General features: G+C 53.2%; 1 protein-coding gene across 2 annotated transcripts in view; it reads left to right on the forward strand.

Annotated features, from left to right (window-relative positions):
- Positions 1–19143, forward strand: part of LOXL2 (lysyl oxidase like 2) — a 55292-nt gene that overhangs the window by 11607 nt on the left and 24542 nt on the right. For both annotated transcript variants that reach the window (XM_069035393.1, XM_069035392.1), the window contains exons 3-4: positions 1680–1855; positions 16060–16271. In XM_069035393.1, the coding sequence (XP_068891494.1) occupies positions 1680–1855; positions 16060–16271 (388 nt within the window). The remainder of the gene's footprint in view (positions 1–1679; positions 1856–16059; positions 16272–19143) is intronic.

Below are 19143 nucleotides of genomic sequence, written 5' to 3' on the forward strand. Positions count from 1 at the left end.
GGTTTGGATCCGTGAGGTAAAAAAGGTGTGGAATTATTGGGAAGCGTCCAAAGGATGGACACAGGGATGGGGAAGGGTCTGGAGCAGCTGAGGGCACCTGGAAAAGAGGAGACTGAGAGGAGACTTTTTGGGATCTGCTCCTCCCCAGGGGCAGCTCCGGTCCCTCTGTGACAGGGACGGGGTCCAGGGAAAGCCGGAGCTGTGCCGGGGTTGGATTTGGGTTGGATTGTTCTGGTTTGTGACTCAAAAGGGGTCTGGACATTTCACATTTGGGATGTTCTGGTTTGTGATTCCAAAGGGGTCTGGACATTTCACATTTGGGATGTTCTGGTTTGTGGCTCCAAAGGGTTCTGGACATTTCACATTTGGGATGTTCTGGTTTGTGATTCCAAAGGGGTCTGGACATTTCACATTTGGGATGTTCTGGTTTGTGGCTCCAAAGGGGTCTGGACATTTCACATTTGGGATGTTCTGGTTTGTGATTCCAAAGGGGGTCTGGACATTTCGCATCCTCTGCAGGATTCTGAGGGAATAACAGTTACTGGGTTACACGGGAATGACAACTTTGGGTGCCCTCAGGCTGTTCCTGTGAGGAAAAGCTGTTCAGCCCCATCCCAAATTTTATCTAATGGAATCATGGAATGGGTTGGGTGGGAAGGGAGCTTGAAATCATCCAATTCCCCCTGTGCCATAGCAGGGACACCTCCCACTGTCCCAGGCTGCTCCAACCTGGCCTTGGGCACTTCCAGGGATCCAGGGGCAGCCACAGCTGCTCTGGGAATTCCATCCCAGCCCCTCCCCACCCTCCCAGGGAGGAATTTTCTCCCAAATTCCATCTAAATTTCTCCTCTTCCACCTTAAAGCCGCTCCCCTTGTCCTGGAGATGTGCTTTTCCATTTTTCATTTTCCTTTCCTGCCCTTTTCACTTGCACCTGGTGGATGTGGGGGAAATCCCACCTGAATCCCAAACATGTGCAGGACAAACACTTGGAAAGGAGGATATTTGGGTGTGACAGCCGTGAATTCCCAAACCCACCGAGGTGGAGAGGGAAAACTCGGACAGGACACAGGAACAGCAGCATGTCTGGGTAACAGCGGGTACCCCAAGGGATTGACCGGGATTTGGGATTGAATGTTGTCCTGCAGAGGGTTTTTCCTGCCCTCCCTGGAGCCTGGCATCCCACAGGGATAAAATTCCCCTCAGGAGGGCAGAACGGGCTGGCTGGGCTGGTTTTTAGGACTTTTTGAGTGCTCACACCTATAAATGTCCCGACAAAGAGCGAGCGTGGCCTGAGCAGCGACCAACTGAACTCACAAACCTGGAATGTGCTCCCAAACTTGTGGATTTTGGCTCCACAGGCAGAGCAGGGGATTCCCAAGCAAGGAAGAGGCCGTGACATCAGAAAACAAACCGGTGGGAGGGAGCATTCCCAGGGAAATCCCGAGGCATCGAGTCCCAAATCCAGGCTCTGGGGGGCTCTTCCCGCTCTGCTTTTTAGGGAGCAGCTCTTGGGGCTGCTGGGGCAGCCAAGGGAAAGGAATTCCTGCGGAAAATCCCGGCGGATCCGAGGTCAGGCAGCGCTTGCGTCCCAAGGGGGTTTTACTCTTGGGATGAGGTTGGAAAGCAGCTCCCGGATTTCTCCTTGTGGAGCCTGAGTTGGGTTTTCTTCGCGTTGCAGGGAAAATTTGGCTGGACAACGTGCACTGCACGGGCAAGGAGAGCAGCCTGGCCGCCTGCGGCTCCAACGGGTGGGGAGTGAGCGACTGCAAACACACCGAGGACGTGGGAGTGGTGTGCAGCGAGAAGAGGATCCCCGGCTTCAAGTTTGACAACTCCCTGATTAATCAAATTGAGGTAAACGGGGTAAAAACTCTGATCCAGAGTCTTGTGGGGACGGGGGTGGCTGGGACTTCAGCACATTTTTAATTGATCCCATATTTATCCCATATATTTATCCATATTGTCAGTTTATTCCGTATTTATCCCACATATTTATCCATATTGTCAGTTTATCCCATATTTATCCCATATATTTATCCATATTATCAGTTTATCCCGTATTTATCCCACATATTTATCCATATTATCAATTGATCCCATATTTATCCCATATATTTATCCATATTATCAGTTGATTCCGTATTTATCCCAAATATTTATCCATATTATCAATTGATCCTGTATTTGTCCCACATATTTATCCATATTATCAATTGATCCCGTATTTATCCCAAATATTTATCCATATTATCAATTGATCCTGTATTTGTCCCACATATTTATCCATATTATCAATTGATCCCGTATTTATTCACATTATTTATCCATATTATCAGTTGATCCCGTATTTATTCCCATTAATTATTCCCATTATCAATTGATCCCATATTTATCCCACATGTTTATTCTCATTATCGGTTCATCCCATATTTATTCACATTATTTATTCCACATTATCAATTTATCCCACATGTTTATCCCATGTTTATCCCATGTTTATCCCATGTTTATCCCACATTTATTCCATGTTTATCCCACGTTTATCCCCTGTTTATCCCATGTTTATCCCGTGTTTATCCCATCTCTGTGGTTAAAACAAACCCTTGGCTGCTCCTGGCTGGGCTGGAGAGGCAAAATTCAGGTTCCAGTTTCAGAATGTCAGAGAAAGAATCAGAATTTGAAACAGTCGGAGATTTATTTTATTTATTTTTTGCTATGAATTCTTCCAGTTCCCCAATCCACTTTTCAAAACTGGAAGCCGTTCTTTTGGCATTTCAGAGGATGAATTTAGAGAGACAAAATGTGCGCTGTGCTCACAGAACTTCCAGCCTTTTTTCCATTCCAAAGGACAAAAATCCGGAGTTTTCTCTCCCCTTTTAGTGCCGGGGCCGGGTTGGAGCTCTCTGGGATAACGGGGGCAGCAGGAAGGGCTGGATTTGGGGTGGGATAATTCCTCCAGCCGTGGCTGGGTTGACAGGGAAAGATTTAAAGATATTTTTGCGTACTTTGGAGGAGCAGTGACGGAGAAAGCACGATAAAAGTTTGGAATGTTTGTGGGAATGTGGGGTTCGAGCTGGAGGTGAGGAGGGGAAGCCGTGGGCTGCTCGCTGCTGTGGGGAGGGCTCGGGGCTGTCACCGGTCACACCGGGAGGCTGAGGGGGAGAGCCGGGAAAAGGCAGAACCAGAGGGCTCGGATCACATCCCAGTGGGATTTCTGCGGGAGAAAGGAAGGAGGGAATGCTGGGCTGGAAGGGAGCTGGGATGAGCTCTTCGGAGAGGGGAAAAAAAAGGGTTTTATCCCTTCAACTCCTCAGCTTGGGAAGTTTGTGGTGCCTCAGGCAGGGCCTCCCTTTTCTTGGATTTTTCCCTGTCTGAATCCCCTGGCTGCTCTTGGCCAAAATTTATGGAAAGAGCCCCCCCCCCCCCCCCCCCCCGTAAGCGTTTTCCAGCTCCTTTTAAACAGCCAGGGAACATCCAGGATGTGCTGCACATCCCAGCGTGGTTCCCAGGGATGAATCCTTGGGTTTGTTCGCGAGCTGGAGCGGATCCGGGCTGTCGGGATGAGCGCTCAGCATTCCAGGGAAGGGCTGCAGGTACAGGACGTGAGGGATTAAATTCCTTTCCTTGCCCTGACCTCGCTTCCCCTGGCTCGGGAGGGATCATCCCGAGCCGCTCCATCAATGGCTCCGTTGTGTCGCAGGGAATGAGGCGGGATCGTGGAACACCAGGGGTGGCTTTGGCAGCCCTGAAGCCACAGAGAGTCCTCAAAACACCTGGGAGAAAAACTGGTTTAGTCTAGACGGAGGTGCCCTCACTCCCAGCTGCTCCAGAAATGAATCATGGAAGTGTTGGAGGGCTCTGCTTTTCCATGAGCTCAGCGCTGGGGCTGCATGAGTGGAGCACGTCGGATAATTGGGAATGAGCTCAGCTGCTGCTCTGGGGGTGCTGAAACTTCAGAGGGATCAGGAGGCTGAAGCGATTCCCGGAGCAGAAGCCCGGATCCATCAGCGGGATCGCTCGGGAGAAAGGGATGCAAAAGGGAGAAGGGGATTTCTTTTTAGGAGCTGCACTGAGGGGGGTGGAAGTGCTGCAGTTCCCGGGCAGGGGCTGCTCTCAGCCCCAGCTCGTCCCTGCCTGCCTCAACCTGACAGAAAACAGGTGAAAATTAGAGACTGGGGGAAAAACCCTTCCCTGGGAAGGTGGGGAGGGGCTGGGACGGAATTCCCAGGGAAGCTGTGGCTGCCCCTGGATCCCTGGAAGTGCCCAAAACCAGGCTGGAGCACCCTGGGAGCTGTCCCTGCCCATAGCAGGGGTGGCACGGGATGATTTCAAGCTCCTTTCCCACCCAAACCACTCCGGGGTTCTGCTTCTCCCTGAATTTCAGGAACTCTCCCACCACACCGCTGCTTCCGCTCTGCAAATTCCAGCTGCTTTTCCCCCTCTCCCTATAAAACCCCTGGAGCTGAAGGGCTCCTTCCCTGCTGATTCCCTTGCAGCAGGACTAAGGCTGGAGGTGAGGAGCTGGAATGTTTGGGATGCCATCGTGGGAGCTCCTTGCAGTCACAAGTGGCTGTCAAATGTTTCAGCTCCTTCCTCCTGTGAGTTTTCCTTCTCTCTGCTTTATCCCCTCAGCAGCCAGTGGGGCACAGCTGGAGGAGCAGGGTGACTCAGGGGCTCACAAATCCACACCAGGAGGGTCCAAAGCCTCCTGTGAAGGCGAGTTTGGAAGTCTTTGCCCTTCCCAAGGCGCCTGGGAATGCTGCAGTCATTCCTCGCGTTCATCGGGGGCTTGGGAGCCCCTGGGTTCCTCAGCCTGGAGCCCAGGGCTTGTCCAAGTGATGTTTTCTCTTTGGAATGAGGGGTGAGGGGGCTGGAATTTCCTCGGAGCCCTGCTGCGGTCAGGACTCTCCATCAGCTTCCGCACTGACAGAGCAAAGCCGGAGCGATCCCACCGGAATTCCCAGGGAGAGATTCCAGTCCGTGCTCCCCCCGCTGCTCAAACCAGGCTTTACTAAAATAGGCCTGGCTGGAGGTGCTGCATTGAGCTTGGCTGTTGGATTCCACCTTCCCAAGCTGCATTCCCACCCTGCTTGTGATTCCCAAACGGATCTGTTTGCTGGGAACAGGAGCGAGGGCTGAGGCTGGGCGGGTGATCCCAGGGAACAGCTGGAGCTGGGCCAGGGGAGGTTTAGTTGAATATTGGGAAAAGGTTCTGATCCTTGAGTGTGGCCTTGGGCACTTCCAGGGATCCAGGAGCAGCCACAGCTGCTCTGGGAATTCCATCCCAGCCCCTCCCAGGGAGGACTTCCTTCCCAATATCCCATCCATCCGTGCCCTCTAGCAGTGGGAAGCCGTTCCCTGTGTCCTGTCCCTCCAGCCCTTGTCCCAAATCCCTCTCCATCTTTCTCCCAGCTCCTTCAGGCACTGGAAGGCCACAATGAGGTCACCCCAAAGCTTCTGAGCAATCCCAATTCTCTCAGCTTTTGGTCATCATTTACAAAATCTTAAAGCCCCTTTGGTGCAAATTCCCTGGGGCTGGGAATGTTTCCCGCGGAAAATCAGGGGGTGGAAAAGCAGCCGTGACCCCACGGTGCCAGGGCCCTGCTCGGTGGCATTTTGCCCCAGTCTGGCTCAGCTCTGCCTCTCGAGGAGCCCCCCCTCCTTCAGGAGCAGCTCGATAACCCCCGAGCCGAGTTTATTTCCCTTGGCCGCCGTGCACAGCTCCACTTCCCGCTTTGGAAAAGCCGCGGGTCAGCGGGATAGGATGACATTTTCCATGGCCATAAATCACCCGGCCATTCCATATGGATGTGCTCAGACAGATCTCTTCCCATCACAGCTCGTGTTTGGAGGGTTAGGTCACACCTCTTCCCATCCTGGAGCTTTTCCATCCCTTTTCCTGCTGGGAATGGGCAGTGCTTGACCTCTGCTCCTGCGATGGGCACAGGGAAGTGTTTGGGGGCAGGGTGAGTGATAAGGAGGGGGGAGACAGGCAGGAAGGGGTTAATCCTCCCAGCAGCACCAGAAATCCACCCCTCCCTTGTTCAAATTCCATCTTTTTTGCTGCTTTCCACCCCCACTGCAGCTTTCAGAGGATTCCTTGGAGGCTGATGGAGGTGCAGAGCCTTTGCTGGGTGTCAGGAGCTCTGAAATCCGAGCGATTCCCTGTGTGTTCCCAAAGCTGGGAATGCCATCCCTGCTTTTCCAACAGCTCCTGCAGTCACTCTGTGCTATCCAAACTCAGCCCAGACCCACCTGCAGCTGCTTTCCCGGCTCCTCCAGCGATTTAAAGGCCCCAGTGACCCGATTCCTACCTTAATTGATTCCTGAAATCAACGCCCCAGCGGGATCTGATTTAACGCACGCCCCAAAACATCCTTAACAAAATATTTGCTGTCCAACTCCTTCCTCCGCGTGCGCCCACACAGCCTTCAAATAGGCCAGGCTCTAAATATATCGAATTTCTGCAGCTTTTAGAGGCTCACAAATAGCTCTGGTACCTGAGGCCAGCCCAGGGCTTTGGCCAGACGGTGGCCAGACAGGTCTGGCTCAGCACGCCAGGCCCTGCTGCTATTTCTGGCCTTCGTTTCCCCTCTGGGTACTTGGGAGGCACAAAAATCTCACTTCAAAGCCCAAGAGGCTCAAAGGCTTTAGTTGTGCCGGGTTAAAAGTGGGTTGAGCCATCCCTGGAAGTGTCCAAGGCCAGGTTGGATGGGGTTTGGAACCGCCTGGGATAGGGGAAGGTGTCCCAGGGGTGGGATGAGATGAGCTTTAAGGTCCCTTCCAACACGAAGCATTCGGTGATTCTGCTAATTCCAGGTTTTTAATGAGTGGGGAGAGGCTCTGCCAGGCCCTGCTCAGGAGCTCGCAGTCAAACCAGGCTCTGGATGAGGCTGAGCTGAGCCGGAAGGCGCAGGGAGGGAAGGGGGACGAGGTTGTGGTTTGTCCCCAGGTAAATCTCCCTCTTTTCCAGCTTTTTGCCATGAAAACCAGTGGAATCTCTGTCCCCGCCGCGGGGATTTGTCACACAGGTGCCCCCCCACCTCATCTCTGTGTCCTGCAGCTCTCGGTGTTTAGTTAGAAAGGCTTTCCTCGCCTGTTTGTTGTGATGATGCCTCGATGTGGCTCCTGAAAACAGAGGCCAGATGAGAGTCAGAGAATAAAAGCAGGGATTGATTTGCGGGGCCTTGGAAGGTTCACCCTGCGCAGGCCAAAGGCTCCACCCAAGATGGACCCCGGCTCACGGGTTCCTCAGCCTGTTATAAGTTTGACCCATTTGCATATCAGGGTTCATTCTCCAATTCTAACCTCCGTTAATGACGTAATTACCCCAAGTTTGCCTCTCCTCTTCAGAGGCTTTTAGTTCACACATTTTGGGGGCTGGGACAATGGAGGTGTCCTTGGAGAGCGAGGGTTTGTTATGTGTGACCAGCACGAGAGAGCAGCAGCTGAGAGGCCACAGGAGCCCTCAGAGTGACCCAGCAGGCAGCGCAGGATTGGAGAAATGTAAAAGTTCAAAAATCGGTGACAACAGGGTTTGAGTTTCGCCTCGCTGTGAAGGTTTAATTCTCTAACCCAAAGCCCAAGGGCAGCACAAATTCTGCTGCTCTGTGGGCCTGGGAGGGTCTTCAGCACCTCCTGATGTCAGGGGAATGTTCATGGAGCTGATATGGGGGTAACCCCCCCGAGTTTTGGTGCTGTGAATTCAAAGTGAGCGCGATGATTTGCCTCAGTGGCCGCTTTGTGGCCGTTTGTGGCACATCAGGGTGTGGGAATCAGGGAATCAGGGAATCAGGGAAGGGTTTGGGTTGGAAGGGCCCTTAAAGACCATTCTTCTCTTCAAATATTGAACTTGTCCTCAGGACGGAGTGGGATGGTCTGGGTGAGAAGGTGCTGATCAGTCAGAGGTTGGGCTTAACGAGCTTGGAGGTCTTTAGCAGAGATTTGATTTAATTTAATTAATTCGGTGTTCCTGACCTCGCTGTGCCTTGGCAATAAATTTTCCCCGCTTTCAGTGCCTGACGCAGCCACTTTGAGGCAGCTCGGCAGAAAGGAGACAGGGTCTGACAAAGCTGTGCCCACCAGGAACCCCCCCAGCCCTGCTGCTGCCAGGACAGAGCCGTGTCCTGCCCTAAGCTGAGCCTGCCCTGAGCTGAGCCTGCCCTGAGCTGAGCCTGCCCCGTGCCAAAGCCTCTCCAGGCTCCACTGCTCCTGCTCTGCTCCCTCGCTGGTGTCCCCAGCCTTTCCCAGCGCTGTCCCCTCGCTCTGCCCGGGCAAGCAGGAGGCTCCTGGAGCCTTTCCCAGCTGAGCCAGGCTTTGTCAGCCCTAATCTGTGCTGGGTTTGTTCCTGGCCCCTAAGCCTGACTCTGCTCCCCGACCCTTTTGTGCTGCTCGGGTCTGGCAGCCCCAGCCCGGCTGCTGTCCCCAGGGGCCACTGTCCCACCCCCCCGGCTTTGTCCCATCCTCCCGTGTTTATTTTACAGCCGGGACCTTGGGGTGACTCAGAGGCTCAGCTCCAGATGTTTAAACCCAAACAGATCCCACCCATTCCGAAGGATGTGGAGGGAAAGCTTTAAAAAGAGTCATTTTCCTTTGGTGGCTGAGATTTTAATGGAAGTGAAGGTTTTTAAGGTGCCCCTGGGATGGACAAAGCCCCTGTGGGAAGATTTTTGTGTTGAGTTGGGGATAGGAGGAAAAAAAAATCAATTTCTTGTCCAAGTTTCACCCTTCATTCCCAAGGTTTGGAAGCAGAGAAATCCTGGAGCTCTGCTGGGAGTGAGAAAGGATGATCCGAATAGGTTTTATTTAAGGAGCAGTGGGTTAGGCCAGGCTTAGGGAAGGAAAGAGGAGTTTGAGAGGATCGTGGGGCTCTTAAAGCAGGATTGAGATGACAATGGATTATCCAGGGACAGAGCAGAGAGAAATCCAAACTCCAGGGTGATTCAGCGTCTGCAGCCTGGGATTTCTAGGAATAGGATCCTGTCCCTGGATGGATTCCTGAGCATCCTCCAAAAGGAAAGGGAACGGCTGGGTTTGGGCACGGAGAAGGCCCCAGAGAAACCGTCCTGGGCATCCCCTGCCAGCACAAAGCCCGGGGCGAACGGCGCAGGCGAATATTACAAAAGTTGGGTGGGATTTTGCCGTCGGACCCGGAGCTGTGGGGAAGCGTTTGGTTCAGAGGGTGGAAACAAAAGCAGCCGAGGCTCATGTGAAAACTTTTCCAAGCCAGGAATCCTTTTGTGAGGGCTCAAAAACAAACCCTTTCCTCTGGGCTGGCCCCGACGGCCGAGGCTCCGAGCCCCCGGTTTCGTAACGGAGCTCGGAGCCTCTGCCAGGGGTTTGTGTCCCGGCTGGAGAGGAGCAGCTCTGCGGGCCCTGGATGTGGCTCTTGGCAGGGAAAGGATTGGGATAGAGGAAATACGGCCCAGCACGGAAGAGTTTCACACATTTTTCCCTCATTTCTGTACTGATTTGTGCTGTAGGATGCTGGCAGTCCCAGCTGAGATCGTGGAATCATGGAATGGGTTGGGTGGGAAGGGATTTAAATCCCATCCAGTGCCACCTCCCGCTATCCCAGGTTGATCCAAGCTGGCCTTGGGCACTTCCAGGGATCCAGGAGCAGCCACAGCTCCTCTGGGAATTCCAGCCCAGCCCCTCCCCACCCTCCCAGGGAAGGATTTCTTCCCAATGTCCCACCTCACCATGCCGTCTTTCTACTCCAAACCATTCCCCCCATCCTGTCCCTCCCTCCCTTATCCCAAATCCCTCTCCATCACATCTCTGCCTCCCCAGAACGAGGCACGGTGTAACCCCAGCTCCCTCTTGCTCCCAGAGTTTTCCTGGTTGTGAGTGTCATAGGTTAGCAAGCATATGGGTCTCCATGTGTCCGTCAAGCATGGAGAGGGGGATTTGGGGAATCTGCTTTATCCATTAGGTGTTGTTTGCTCCCAGTTTTTCTCTGGAATCTGTTTTCACCATCAGCCCAGCTGGAGGATAAACTATTCCTGCCTGGATTTGCATTATTGAACAGCCCCAGTGTAACAAAACCTCTGCAGCCAAAGGAAACCATTCCACTCCCAAAGAATTACTGGGAAAAAGCTCTTGGCAGCCCTTTCTCCTGGAGAACCCTCAGCGTGCTCATTTTGATCCTTTGTTCTTGAATTTTCCAACATAAAGCCGAGCTCTGCAGTCTCCTGAATTCCCCTCTGAGCTTTCGCTCTTTGTTCAGAGCCGGAGCAAACCCTTGAGTTGCTCCATGGAGAATTCCCTGCTCTGAACCAGCTCTGGGAGGGAAAAGGGGATGGGATTGGGGTTGGTTTTGCTCTCAGACAAAATTCCCTGCTCTGAACCAGCTCTGGGAGGGAAAAGGGGACGGGATTGGGGTCGGTTTTGCTCTCAGACAAAATTCCCTGCTCTGAACCAGCTCTGGGAGGGAAAAGGGGACGGGATTTGGGTTGGTTTTGCTCTCAGACAAAATTCCCTGCTCTGAACCAGCTCCATGAGGGAAAAGGGGATGGGATTAGGGTTGGTTTTGCTCTCAGACAGATGCTGAAAACGTCACTGTGGTCTGTTAGAGCCATCAGGAGACAAATTCCCTCCGGGAATGAAACGATGCCTCATTTCTCGCTGCTTTGCTCAGGTTTTTATCCTCCTCGGCAAACTCAGGCTAAAAAAAAAAAGATGACAAAAGAGCTGGAAGCACCAAACAGAATCCCAGGTTGGAGCAGGATTTCTTTTTGTGCCTGAGTCAGCATCTCTGGAGGACAGGGATGGGATGGGATGGGATGGGATGGGATGGGATGGGATGGGATGGGATGGGATGGGATGGGATGGGATACCTCTGGACAGAGCCTGAGGTGCCACACTGGCCGCGGGAATGTTTTCCCAAATCCAAGAGCAAAAAATTCCATTCTCACCTTATTTTTCACTGCTGTAAAATAACCAACAAGGACGACCCAGGCCAGTGAGTCAGGGGGAAAGAAATGTCCAAATGCCCAGACTGGAGTGAGAAATATGGGAATTTTGAGTCCTGGAGCGAGAAATAGAGAGATCTGGAGTGGGAAATAGAGGGATTTCAAGTCCCGGAGTGGGAAATAGAAGGATCTCAAATCCTGGAGTGGGGAATACAGGAATTTCGAGTGCTGGAGAGGGAAATGCAGGAATTTCGAGTGCTGGAGTGGGAAATGCAGGAATTTTGGGTCCTGGAGTGGGGAATACAGGGATCTTGAGTCCTGCTGTGGGTCTCGGGTATCCCATTCCTGCTGTGCTCAGAGCTCTTCTGGAAACAGACGGAACAACTCATTTGGATTTGTTAGGCTGCAGAAATAATTGCAAGAATAACAGGCAAATCCCAAAGTACCTCCCAGCATTCCCAAGCTTCCCATCTTTCGGGAGGTTTGTATTTTTTTGCATCATTGCGACTTTTCTCTCTCCTCCTCAGCCTCAGTGGGTTGGTTTCTCTCTCTGCCTGATGCTCTGATGCCGTAAATCCCAGCACGGGATTCCCAGATCCATCCAGGGCTTTGGATCACTAAAATCCACCCTCTGGCTTGGAAAATCCGTGAGGTGGAGGTGCCTGGAAGCTGCAGGAATGCAGCAGGGCAGGATTGTTCCGCGTTACCCGGCTCAGTGCTCTCCACTCAGCATCTGGTGCTGGCAGGGACAGGCCGGATGTCCTGGGATTTGGGGAACAGAGCTCCCGCCAGGCTGGGGGAGTGGGAAGAAGAGGGAAAACCCCAAATCTGTTGGATCAGGAGAGGAAAACCCAAATATCCTTGATCAGAAGGTGGCTGCTTTAGAGCTGGGGGTCCAGCTGTGCTCCCTGCTGCAGGAGGGATCCTCAGGAGGAGGTGGGAGTTGAACCCTCAGGATCCTGGATAGGATTCCCTGCCTTTTTGGGGCTTTGGAGAAGCAGTTTGCTCTCCCTGCACCAGATTTCCCTGCAGGAGGAGCTTGGGAATCGCCGGTCATCCCAGGAGTCACTGAGGCTGGAAAAGACCTCCAAGACCACATCCAACCGAGTCCTTCGAGTCCTCTGTTTGCCTTGGGGGTTTTCCAGGTTTTCCACCTGGATGACATTCCCTGGGATGGCCCAGCAGCGAGAACAGGGATGTTTAATGATGAGTAAGAGGTGGAACGCGGGAATGCCGATCCTGGGAAGCACCGGGCAGATGTGCAACATCTGGAACGGCACGCGACTCAAGCGCGGTGAGCCGCGGAGCAGCTTCCTCACCATACACCTGGAGCAGCATCGCTGGGTGTGAGCTCATTCCAAGGAGCGGCTGTGGCCTCCAGCCCGTCGGAATCCAAGGAAAAGGGAAGGGGCTGTCCGGTGAGAGCCACGGGTGGGCTTTAGCGCGTTCCTGACGCCGGGTCCAGAAGGAAAATGTCCCATTCCTGGGACTTTAACGTGCAGCAGGGCTGGTCCTCGCCTACCTACGGGTGTCAGACCTACTCAGGGCTTCCTGTGGGGTGGATGAATCCCCCAGTCACAGATGGAAAACTCCCCCTCCCACTTTCCCAGCTGCCAGCGCAAATTTCCTCCCGTTTCCCATCTTTTCCCAGGTGCTTTTCCAGCGCAGTTCGGAGTGTTGGCTCCCTGGCCTTTGGGTAATCCCTTTAATAGGATTTTCTTAAAAACCCTTTGAGATCTTCAGCACCCAGAGCTGTTTCCAAGTGGGTTTCAGGCTTTGATTACCTTTTTCCCAGGTGAAGAAAATGAGGCAGGGTAGGGGAAGCAGGGGAACAAAGTTCCCTCTGATGACCCTGGGTAAACACAACTTCTCCAGCAAGGGAAAAACGGGAAACATTTCCTAAACTGCAGCAGGGAAAAGCGAGTTGCAGGGTTTGGAAAGCAGCCTGGGGAGGCCCTGGAATGCCCTGAGGCTCCGGTACCTTCCTGACAGCACGTAGTCAAAAACTCTGCAAGATTTGAGGAGAAACTGCCAAGTTTCAGGACAAATTTTGTGCTGCAAATGGATTTCTCAGGCTCCGCTGGGGATGTTTTAAATCCCCTCTTACATCAGATCCTTGCAACACCTGAAATTGCCTCAGATGTCACAACTTTGGGTATCACAGGGATTATTTTTGATTCTTGAGGGCTACAAGAGCTTTCAAAACTGGAGCTCAGCCTGTGAACCCTGTTGGATAAATCCTGTGTTCCAGGGTTTCAGAGATGCTCCAGCACAGATTTTGGAGACTTGAATTCCTGCAGCTGAGGGGGAAAGAGGGAAAGAGTGTTTTGCAAAACTGGGTGGTAAATGCAGACCAAAAAAAAGACAGAAATGGGGGGAAAAATAAGGAAAAGGAGGGGAAAGGCCTTAAGTGAGTTGTCAAAGGCTGTGTGAGCAGAGGAGCAGAGCTGAGGAGGAGATGCCAACCCCATTCCTTGCCTCGTTCCCTGACCCATTTCCTGCCCCAGCAGCCTCTTTCTTTGCCCTTCCCTGGGCTCTGTTTGTTGCATCAGTGCTGGTGAAGCATCTGGAGAATGGATGAGCCACGGAATCTGCAGGACTTGGCAGGTCCTGCTCTGATCTCCCTGCGAGCCCTGACCAGCAGCCCGTGGCCCTTTAAAGCTCCGGGCAACTTTTCTTTTCCAAGTGGTTGAATCTGAGGATTCCTCAGTTCTGATGTAACCCCGAGCAGAACCACGTGAGTTTGCACATATTTGACAAGGAAAGGGCTCCTGGAAGGGAACTCATCCATTTTTCAGAAGCTCTTTTGTAACCGCTTGCCACAGAGATCTTTTCCAGCCAGGATTTGCCCCTGGGGCTCTGCAGGGCTGGTTTGTGCCCTCACAGGTATTTTCCAGCCAGGATTTTCCCCTTCCAGCCAGGATTTGCCCCTGGAGTCCTGCAGGGCTGGTTTGTGCCCTCAGGAATCTTTTCCAGCCTGGATTTGCCCCTGAAATCCTGCAGGGCTGATTTGTGCCTTCAGGGATCTTTTCCAGCCTGGATTTTCCCCCTCCAGCCAGGATTTTCATCTGTGGCTCTGCAGGGCTGGTTTGTGCCCTCAGGGACGGTTTCTAGCCTGGATTTGCCCCTGGAGTCCTGCAGGGCTGGTTTGTGCCCTCAGGGATCTTTTCCAGCCTGGATTTCCCCCCCTTCAGACAGGATTTGCCTCTGTGGCTCTGCAGGGCTGGTTTGTGCCCTCAGGGATCTTTTCCAGCCTGGATTTGCCCCTGGAGTCCTGCAGGGCTGGTTTGTACCCTCAGTGATCTTTTCCAGCCTGGATTTCCCCCCTTCAGACAGGATTTGCCTCTGGGGCTCTGCAGGGCTGGTTTGTGCCCTCACAGGTATTTTCCAGCCAGGATTTTCCCCTTCCAGCCAGGATTTGCCCCTGGAGTCCTGCAGGGCTGGTTTGTGCCCTCAGGAATCTTTTCCAGACAGGATTTCCCCCCCTCCAGCCAGGATTTGTCCCTGGGGTCCTTCAGGTCTGGTCTGTGCCCTGAGGGATCTTTTCCAGTCAGGATTTGCCCCTGGAGTCCTGCAGGGCTGGTTTGTGCCCTCAGGGATCTTTTCCAGCCAGGATTTGTCCCTGGAGTCCTCCAGGGCTTGTTTTTGCCCTTACAGGCATTTTCCAGCCAGGATTTACCCCCCTTCAGACAGGATTTGCCTCTGTGGCTCTACAGGTCTGGTTTGTGCCCTCAGGGATCTTTTCCAGCCTGGATTTTCCCCCCTCCAGCCAGGATTTGTCCCTGGGGTCCTTCAGGTCTGGTTTGTGCCCTGAGGGATGTATTTCCAGTCAGGATTTGCCCTGAAGTCCTGCAGGACTTATTTGTGCCCTCAGGGATATTTTCCAGCCTGGATTTCCCCTTCCCCCCCCCCCCCCCCCCCCCCCGACAGGATTTGCCTCTGGAGCTCTGCAGGGCTCATCTGTGCCCTCAGGGATCTTTTCCAGCCTGGATTTGCCCCTGGAGTCCTGCAGGGCTGGTTTGTGCCCTCAGGGATCTTTTCCAGCCAGGATTTTCCCCCCTCCAGCCAGGATTTGTCCCTGGGGTCCTTCAGGTCTGGTCTGTGCCCTGAGGGATGTTTTCCAGCCTGGATTTGCCCCTGGAGTCCTGCAGGACTGATTTGTGCCTTCAGGGATATTTTCCAGCCAGGATTTGCCCCTGGAGTCCTGCAGGGCTGGTTTGTGCCCTCAGGGATCTGTTCCAGCCTGGATTTCCCCCCCTTCAGACAGGATTTGCCTCTGTGGCTCTGCAGGGCTGGTTTGTGCCCTCAGGGATCTGTTCCAGCCTGGATTTGCCCCCGGAGCCCTCCAGGGCTGGTTTGTGCCCTCACATAGGTCCCACGTGTGAAATCGATTCGGCTTCCATGACTCATTTGCTGTCCCAGGTTATGGAGGAGGAGCCAGAGAAACGCTGGAGTCAGCACGTTGGAATCCCAGATTCCACATGAAATCATGGCTTTGGATGAAAACCCCAAAGCCCTTCCCTGCCAGGGCTCCCGGCTCCTTGCACCCGGAATGAGTCTGTGATTAAGGCTGGCCCTAACAAAGCTGAGCTTGGTTTATTTCCACAGGAACAAGGACTAAATTAAGGTGAAAACAGCACTTGGAATTGAAGTGACAAAGCAGATTTGTTATAGGGCTACCTTATAAAATAAATCAGAGCTGCTTTTCTTTTTTTTTAATGAGAAAAAAGAATCCTCTTCCAGAGGATGGATTTACACAAGGTGGAAAGGTTTGTTTCATAAAATCCCAGAAAGGTTTGGGTTGGAAGAGAGCTTAAAAATCACCTCGTTCCACCTCCTGCCACGGGCAGGGACACCTCCCACTATCCCAGGGTGCTCCAACCTGGCCTTGGGCACTTCCAGGGATGGGAATTCCATCCCAGTCCCTGACAGGGAAATATATTTCTCCCAATATCCCATCTAACTCTGTCCTCTGGAAGTTTGAATCCATTCCCCTTGTCCTGTTTGCCTCCCCGCCCCGTTCCTTCCTCAACACCTCCTCCTTTCTGCTCCAGCTGACCACAGCTGGGCTGTGATCCCACCTGGAAGCTCCACAGCCCATTTCCCTACGATCCAGCGTCATTCCCGTTCATTTTCCGCCCACAGAACATGAACATCCAGGTGGAGGACATCCGGATCCGCGCCATCCTGGCCACCTACCGCAAGCGGGTCCCTGTCACCGAGGGCTACGTGGAGGTGAAGGACGAGGGCACCTGGAAGCAGATCTGTGACAAGCACTGGACCATGAAGAATTCCCGGGTGGTCTGTGGGATGTTTGGCTTCCCGAGCGAGAGGAAATACAACACCAACGTCTACAAGTAAGGGCAGGGCTCGGTGGGAGCCGCGGACACTCCTTGGAACACTCGGGGCCTTGTTCCAGATGGAAATTGTCAGGTGGCACCGGGGACCCTGGGGTAGGAAAATCTCCGACTGCTACGTTCCTCCAGATCGGATTTTCCATCTGTGTAAATGTTCGGAATGTCCTGGTTTGTGCCCTCAGGGATCTTTTCCAGCCTGGATTTTCCCCCCCCCTTCAGACAGGATTTGCCTCTGTGGCTCTGCAGGGCTGGTTTGTGCCCTCAGGGATCTTTTCCAGCCTGGATTTGTCCCTGGAGTCCTGCAGGGCTGATTTGTGCCCTCAGGGAACTTCTCCAGCCAGGATTTGTCCCTGGAGTCCTGCAGGTCTGGTTTGTACCCTCAGGGATCTTTTCCAGCCAGGATTTGTCCCTGGAGTCCTCCAGGGCTGATTTGTACCCTCAGGGATCTTTTCCAGCCAGGATTTTCCCCCCTCCAGCCAGGATTTGCCCCTGGAGTCATGCAGGGCTGGTTTGTGCCCTCAGGGAACTTTTCCAGCCTGGATTTGCCTGGTGCAGGCAGGGGAGCCCTTTGATCCTCACTCTTTGGATGCAGACCTTGATGAGTGTAAGTGACAGGGCCTGGAGTGGGACATGGGGCAGTTGGCCCAAAAAACCTTTTTATTTTGTAATTCCAGCTCGAGGATGAACATTTCCTCCAGCAGGGATGGTTCTGTGTGGTGGGCAGGGGAGGGATGGGACCAAACTGCTCCCACTGTCCCAGTAAATCCATCAGCTGCGAGGAAATCATGGAATGGTTTGGGTGGGAAGGGATTTAAAGCCCATCCAGTGCCACCCCTGCCATGCCCAGGGACACCTCCCACTGTCCCAGGGGGTTCCAACCTGGCCTTGGGCACTTCCAGGGATCCAGGGGCAGCCACAGCTGCTCTGGGAATTCCATCCCAGCCCCTCCCCACCCTCCCAGCCAGGAATTCCTTCCCCATATCCTACCCATCCCTGCCCTCTGGCAGTTTAAATCCCCCTTGTCCTGTCATTCCATAATATACACAGTCTCCAACTGCTCACCCCATCCCTGTGCAGAAATCCAGAGGCTGGATCAGTTCTGGATGTGCTGGAAACTCCAACCAAGTCCAAGTTGAAATAAAAGGAGCCTTTCTTGTGCTCCCTTGTGCCCAGGTTCCTCCTTCCCACCCTGAGCGCAATTCCTGCCTGTGCATCCCAGATGGTGCTGGGAGAAGGATCCTCTGGGATCTCAGCGCTGCTTTTTCCCCCTAGATTTGTGGATTCCTATGAAATGAAGGAAGAAGCTGCTGATTTATAGGGAGAACGTTGTGTTTTCCAGAGCTGCAAGCGGGAAGGTTTAGGCTGCGTTTCCTGTTCCTTGGGAGCCAGGAGCTCTGGACATTTTTTTTGTTGTCATTGCTTCATTTTGCTTTTTGTCACCAGCCCTCATCCCAGCCCGGGCTCTTCCCACACTGTTCCCTAGGAAAAACACCCTGCAGCAGATGTAAAACAGTTCAAATGAAATTCTGTCTCGTTCCTTTCCTCCTCCGTGACCTGGGGAGCAGGAAAGCATCAGCTGCTTCAGGGGAGGGCTGAACGCTCCAGGCAGGAGCTGTGGCTTTCCTGCCTGCTCCTGCTGGCCTGTGGAATTGCTGTTTCTGAACATTCCCTCTGGATCAGCCTGGCCACGTTTCATTTCTTTCATTAGCAAGATCCTGACCCGTCAGAGAGGTCCTTGGCTTGGAGTAGCCCAAAGCCAGCACAGGGAAAACATGAAATAAAGAACCCGCTGGGATTCTGTCTGCAGGATTCCCAGGGAGATGAGCAGGGCCTGGACACTGTTTTGAGGAGGGTTTGCTTCCACATTTCCCTTAAACCCATCCCTGAGATTCCCATTCCCTGCAGGAGCAGGGAATAAATCACCTCCAGACAGACAAAGTAGATTTTTCCTGCTTCCAGTTGTGGCCTTTCCAAGAAAAGCATTAACTGGAGCATCTGGAGCCATCTGCCTTAAATAAACGGGTGCTCAGGAGCTGTCCTGTCTCTTGGACACATGGAAAAACTGACAGAAGGTTGTTCAGCATCAACTCAGCACTGCTGAAAATCCCATTGAATTGAGCTGGAATTAGGAATGTGAAGTGTTCCCAAATCCCAGCCCAGGAGATCTCTGCTGCTGAAGAGCCTCAGTGCCCCAAGACCTCCCTCCCATTCCTTGTTTTCGGCCTTGCTGGGCTCCGGCACCCACAAATATTTTGGAAAACACGCTGAGCATTATCCCAGGCTGGAAAAAATGGGGATGGGATTTTATTGGATGGGAGAGACTTGTAAAGCCTTGGCAGCTGCACGGTTTTGTTTGTCAGCAGAGTTTAAAAGCTGAATTCTTCCTTGGGCCGCTTCCCTTTGTGCTATGGGCGGATGCATCACGTCCAACTGGTGTTACTGGGGTGGGAAAGCTCCCAGTTGTGGGCTGGGAGTGACCTTGGATTTGTGGTCAAGGGGCTGGGCTGATGACCAGTGGCACCTTCTCACCTGGGCCAAGGGGTGCTTGTCCCACATGGTTTGTTCTGGACAGGGAAAGGCTCATCTTGGAGCTAAACCCGCTCTCCCTATGGATGTGAAGCCTCAGAAAAATCCTTTCTCCTCATTCCTCAGGCTTTGCTCCCTCTAATTTGAGAATCCCCTTCTCCCAAGAGCAGATCCTGCTCCTGCTCCTGCTCCTGCTCCTGCTCCTGCTCCTGCTCCTGCTTCTGCAGGGAGAAAGGCTGGGATCAGGTTTCTGCTGGCCAAGGCTGCCCCTTCCCACATCCCCCCCATCCCGCTGCCCCCGATCCCAGCCCTGCCTGCTGAGCTCTGCTCCTGCACAATGGTGGGA

Source organism: Aphelocoma coerulescens, chromosome 22 (genome assembly GCF_041296385.1).
Source record: "Aphelocoma coerulescens isolate FSJ_1873_10779 chromosome 22, UR_Acoe_1.0, whole genome shotgun sequence".
NCBI lineage: Eukaryota > Metazoa > Chordata > Aves > Passeriformes > Corvidae > Aphelocoma > Aphelocoma coerulescens.